Source organism: Oryzias melastigma, linkage group LG12, assembly GCF_002922805.2.
Source record: "Oryzias melastigma strain HK-1 linkage group LG12, ASM292280v2, whole genome shotgun sequence".
NCBI lineage: Eukaryota > Metazoa > Chordata > Actinopteri > Beloniformes > Adrianichthyidae > Oryzias > Oryzias melastigma.
In genome coordinates this window covers 8402487-8407137 of record NC_050523.1, presented here as the reverse complement: position 1 = coordinate 8407137, position 4651 = coordinate 8402487, and the positions used below count along the sequence as shown (strand labels likewise).

Sequence of the window (4651 nt, the reverse complement as noted above, 5' to 3'; positions counted from 1 at the left end):
TTAGTAATAGTTCTGTCTCTCTGTGACCTAGTTTGGTGATTTGCTGTCCCGCAAATCATCCAAGTAGAGGAAAAAATAAGAAAACATACAAATAAGAAAAATATCTTGAAGTCCAGGAGGAGAACAATGAGATTCTCCTCCATGTCATCAACATGTCAAGGGCCAAAGCTGACTTCCTGATTGGTTGAGGTGATGCAGTCAGGGGACAAAATCTCTGTTGCGTTTTAGAATTTCCGCCATGTTGCGTTGTTTCTATGCCAAAAATGTACACCCAGCCTGATGATAAAATCACACAGTAGGATCTCTGTAAAATGACCTAACATTGAAACTGGAGCATAAATTACTTCTGGTGTGAAGAAGTTACGAATTAAGGATGTGTGTTATTCCTATTACTGAGTAAAAATGAGATTTGATCAGCAGCACAGTTTAATCAAATCTTTGTTTAACCCAAAGTAGATTTAATTAAAAATGAGACTTAGTTCTAAATATTACACCTTCAGCTCAGTCTACAAAGTCAATAAATGCAACATAACGCTTAATCGCGTTTAATAAAGTATTAGTGGGGTTGTTTCTTGACAGTAACAGGCCTGAAAGCCTAACTGAGGATAGAAAGAGTGAAAAAGTACCTGTATAGGGACACAGTCACTGTCATGTTCACTGGTGGATTTTGGAGAACTGGTGGACTGTGGAGTCGTCACCTGTGGAGGACTGCAGACAAACCAACACACTATTACATTATACCAAGGAAATACAGCAGTAGGAGAAGACAAACTCTTCTGACAGTGTCATCACCTGTCTTTACTTCTCTCACACTCCAACTGTGCCTCCAGAAGGATCCTCTCCAGCTCCCCCTGCAGGGCAGAGGAGATGGAGTCCTGCGGTCCTGTCAAGCTCTCTCTGCGGCTCACTGCTGCAATCAGCTCCTCCAGCTCAACCCAGGAGCCTGTCGAGGAGATGTTTAAGCACGTCGTTAGGATGCAGAAACAGTGGGGTTTCATGAACATATACATGTTCGACTATAGATGGACATCCTGCAGCTGTAATGATCCCAATGAAAAATAACTTCAGGGTGGAAGACACACAAAGACAAAGAGATTGTCTTATTCTGTTCAGAGAGAAACATTTATTTAACCTTTAACCGAAAAAAAAATTGCATAAAAAACAAACGTGTACTTATTTGTTGGTCATATTAAAACGCATTATTGTTTAATTAGTTCTTATTTTATGAAGAAAACAACTGTAAACAAACAAATGAATAAAAATAATAAAAGTAAATTAAAAAATGATTTTATAATTCCTTGGGGATTTAATACATTATGTGCACTTGGATTGGTAAATTACACTATATTAGAAGTTTTGAACCAGATTATAGTAAAAATGAAGAAAAAAAGAAGTAAATTAAATAGTTGAGTCAAGCATAATTTGATGTTGCATCTCACTCCCTTTCTGATATTTCTTGTATTTTTTTTCTTGTCCTATCAGTTTTAAAGTATAAGTCCAAAATAAAATATTATCTTCATCATAATAGGGGTAAGATCATATAAATTAACTTCCTCCTTCTCCCTTTCAAGCAATTATTTTATTTGAAAAACATTAGACTCAATGCATTATATGCATTATATGTTTAAGTACAAATATGTTTATTTATGCTTAGGAGTAATTAAAATGGCATCATTTAGATAGTGTATCTTCTGCTTTTATTTTTTGTCTTTAGTATTTTTGTATTGATTGCTTGAAATAAATCAATGAAAGTTTTTAATTAATTAAAACAAATATTCTTTGTCTTTCAGAGGCTCAATTTAGGGATTGCAAATGTGAATCATCGGCCACCATTTAACCCATTGACTGTATATATAGAGAACTGGACTAAAATACTGAGTGACCCCCACCCCCTCATGTTCCAAACAGGAAGTACCTACTGGCTCCAAGAAGTCAGAATCCCATAGACTTCTATAGAGAAATAAAAAGTTATTACTCTTACTATGAGACATTTTTTTTACACTTTCTATCTATTCCTATATTTTTTAATTTTTTTTTCTTTATCACAAGTTGTTTATGTTATAAATTCACCAATCAGACACCTAAGTAAAAGGAAGTGGTGCCGCTTCCCAATTTGAATGTTTCAGTGGAAGGGGTGTGGACTTTGAACAAGCTTACTCCTGATTGGTGATAGTAGTTGCCATAGAAACGCTGACTTTCATTGGGCTCTAACACGGCTGTATCGCAGAAAAAATGACGACAGAATTGGCTTCATTTCACTGGAGCCGGAGGTAAGGCATTTTCTACGTGTGATGACATCACACTTGCTCTTTCCAGTTCTCTATATATTGTCAGTGATCTGACCCATTCTCCTTCTTTATACCTATCAGCCCCATGACCTCCTTCACTACACACATGAACCTCCTCTTTGGTCGCTCTTCAGGACTCTGTCCTTACAGCTCCAATCTAATAATTCTACCAACATATCTCAATCTGTTTCCCTTTATTTATCCCTTTATTTATCTCCAAATTATCTAGTATTTTCTGTTTCTCTGATGTATTCATTCCTGATCCTATCCATCCTCGTCCTTCCCGTCTCCTTTTTATAAGACGGACACACAACCAAAAACCCTCCTAACAGACAATCCAAAAAACGAAATCCACATAATGTATTCTTTATAAATGAGGAAACAAATACCAGCTCTACACTAAGAGACTGCTGGGATTCAAACCAGAGCCTTCTTGCGAGAAACAGCAGTGCTAACCTCCCCAGAATCCCATTTTAGGTACAGATGTAATTCCTGAAACTCGAGTTTGCTTGTATCCAAAATGCGGACTCATTGTCGATGTGTGATGCTGTGAGCTAACATTCCTCAGGTAACCTTAGGTCACCTGTAAGCCTGTGCAGGAGGCAGCTCCAGATGTGTAACACATGTACTCAACATTAAAAAAATCATTTGCACTGCGTCAATGAACTCTGTAAACAACCGCCGCATGAATGAGTTTGTGCACCGGCTCACCGGTTACACGAAGAGATTTACACGCGCGCGCTGACGTGCATGGCATGGACAGGCCTGCAGCTAAACAGCATGCAGGGCTAACTTAGGTTGACAGCATGCTTGCTTACGTAAGATCTTATTTCGGTTTCAGATTAGCCGTTCACCCTCTCCCTTCCTCCCCTTGTTTCTGTTGTTTTGTCGGCCGTTTCTCTCCCCAGATTTGTCAGAATCTCCTCGTAAAAATATCTTCCACCTCGTCGGATGTCTTTAACCTTAAACTGGCTGGGATTGGCATTAGTTTGGGATGGCACAGCCGAGGGGGCCGAGGAGTTAAGACTGAGAGGGGTGGAGGGAGCTGTGCCATTACCCTAGTTTTTTGGTTTTTTTCCATTTTTACAGAGGGGAGTTATGACATAACCAGCGCGCTGTTGCCTGACTTATCTGTTGGCATTCTGCAAATCAGTTTTATGGTGCAATCCCGAACACATTCATCTGTGCCGCTGCCAAAGCAGCTTTATGTAATGTGGATAAGAGCGGGATGCTAAAAGCCTCAATGAACTGCAGCACAACAGAATCAGTTTTGCCCTGCCAGGTTATAAACGCCTGTTTAAAAATTGTCATGGTGTCAGAGGGAGGAGGGTTTAAACCCAGGTTGTATTTTTTCCCCCCATTTAGCAGCAGATTTTTCAATGTAAAAACAGAAAAGCTATTTGTTTCCATTCACGTTATCTGTCAACAAATCCAAACAAGGTTAAAAATGTGTTGTTCTGCACCCCGTTTTAAACGCCTCTTACAGTATTTGTCATCCAGCAGGATTTGAATCCATGTCATCCTTGGTGCCTCCTCTGTTTTTCATTTTTTTCAGCCACACTCCCTTGTCCTGAAAATTTTAATTTGGTAGGGGAGCTTAGAGACTTCTTGCATTTTTCTTTGCCTTAAATGAAAGCAGCAGTACACGCGGTGTTACGAATTTCACCCCCGAGGTGTCAAACGCTCCCTAAACCAATAGCCCTCTACAACATGCAGGATTGCTTTAGCATCAGCGACAGAGCACCAGCTGCATGACTTTTATGAATGACTCATTAGCTCAGAAGGGGAGGGAGGAGGGGTGGGAGGGAAATCCTGATTTTGTTGGCATTTTTTTTTGTCTCATTTTGAACTTGAAACCCAAAAAAACACAAATTAACACTTTTTTTACCCAGAAAATTGTCCTTAATAAAGAAGAAATAAATGTTTAAATGTTATTTTTTAAAGCACTTATAAAGTCATTTTTTAAATAAAATCAAACATGACCTTTATGTGATCATCTGGACAGAAACAATATGAAATTACAGTATTTTGACCTGATTTAGAGATTTTTTTTATTTTTGCTTTGAGAAAACCCTTTATAAATAAAAAATGAATGAGATAAAATGTTTAAAATAGGGTGAAATGATGCTGGAATATCAAAAATATCCTTAAAATATTGTCAAATCAGGGGAATATGAAGTGCAGATATGCATACATTATAGATAATGTTGGCTCAGTGCAGCAGGTCAAGTCTCTGCTATAATGTTATATAAGTGCGATTCGGAATAAATATAAACAAACAGTTTAAAAGTCCAAATGTGGCCTGTAGCAAGGCTCAAAACATAGAAAGAGCAGAAATGTAACTTGTATAAAGAAACTAAATA

At 38.0% G+C, this 4651-nt stretch overlaps 2 protein-coding genes across 2 annotated transcripts in view; one reads left to right on the top strand and one right to left on the bottom strand.

Moving 5' to 3' along the window:
- Positions 1-4651, bottom strand: part of zgc:73226 (uncharacterized protein LOC402792 homolog) — an 11349-nt gene that overhangs the window by 5182 nt on the left and 1516 nt on the right. Inside the window, exons 2-3 of the mRNA XM_024299519.2 lie at positions 793-943; positions 627-708 (exon numbers count right to left, since the gene is read on the bottom strand). Of these exons, the coding sequence (XP_024155287.2) occupies positions 627-708; positions 793-943 (233 nt within the window). The remainder of the gene's footprint in view (positions 1-626; positions 709-792; positions 944-4651) is intronic.
- LOC112163224 (mucin-17) overlaps positions 1740-4651 on the top strand; it is a 76602-nt gene continuing 73690 nt past the window's right edge. Inside the window, exon 1 of the mRNA XM_024299514.2 lies at positions 1740-2270. The gene's annotated coding sequence lies outside the window, so the exon portion shown is untranslated. The remainder of the gene's footprint in view (positions 2271-4651) is intronic.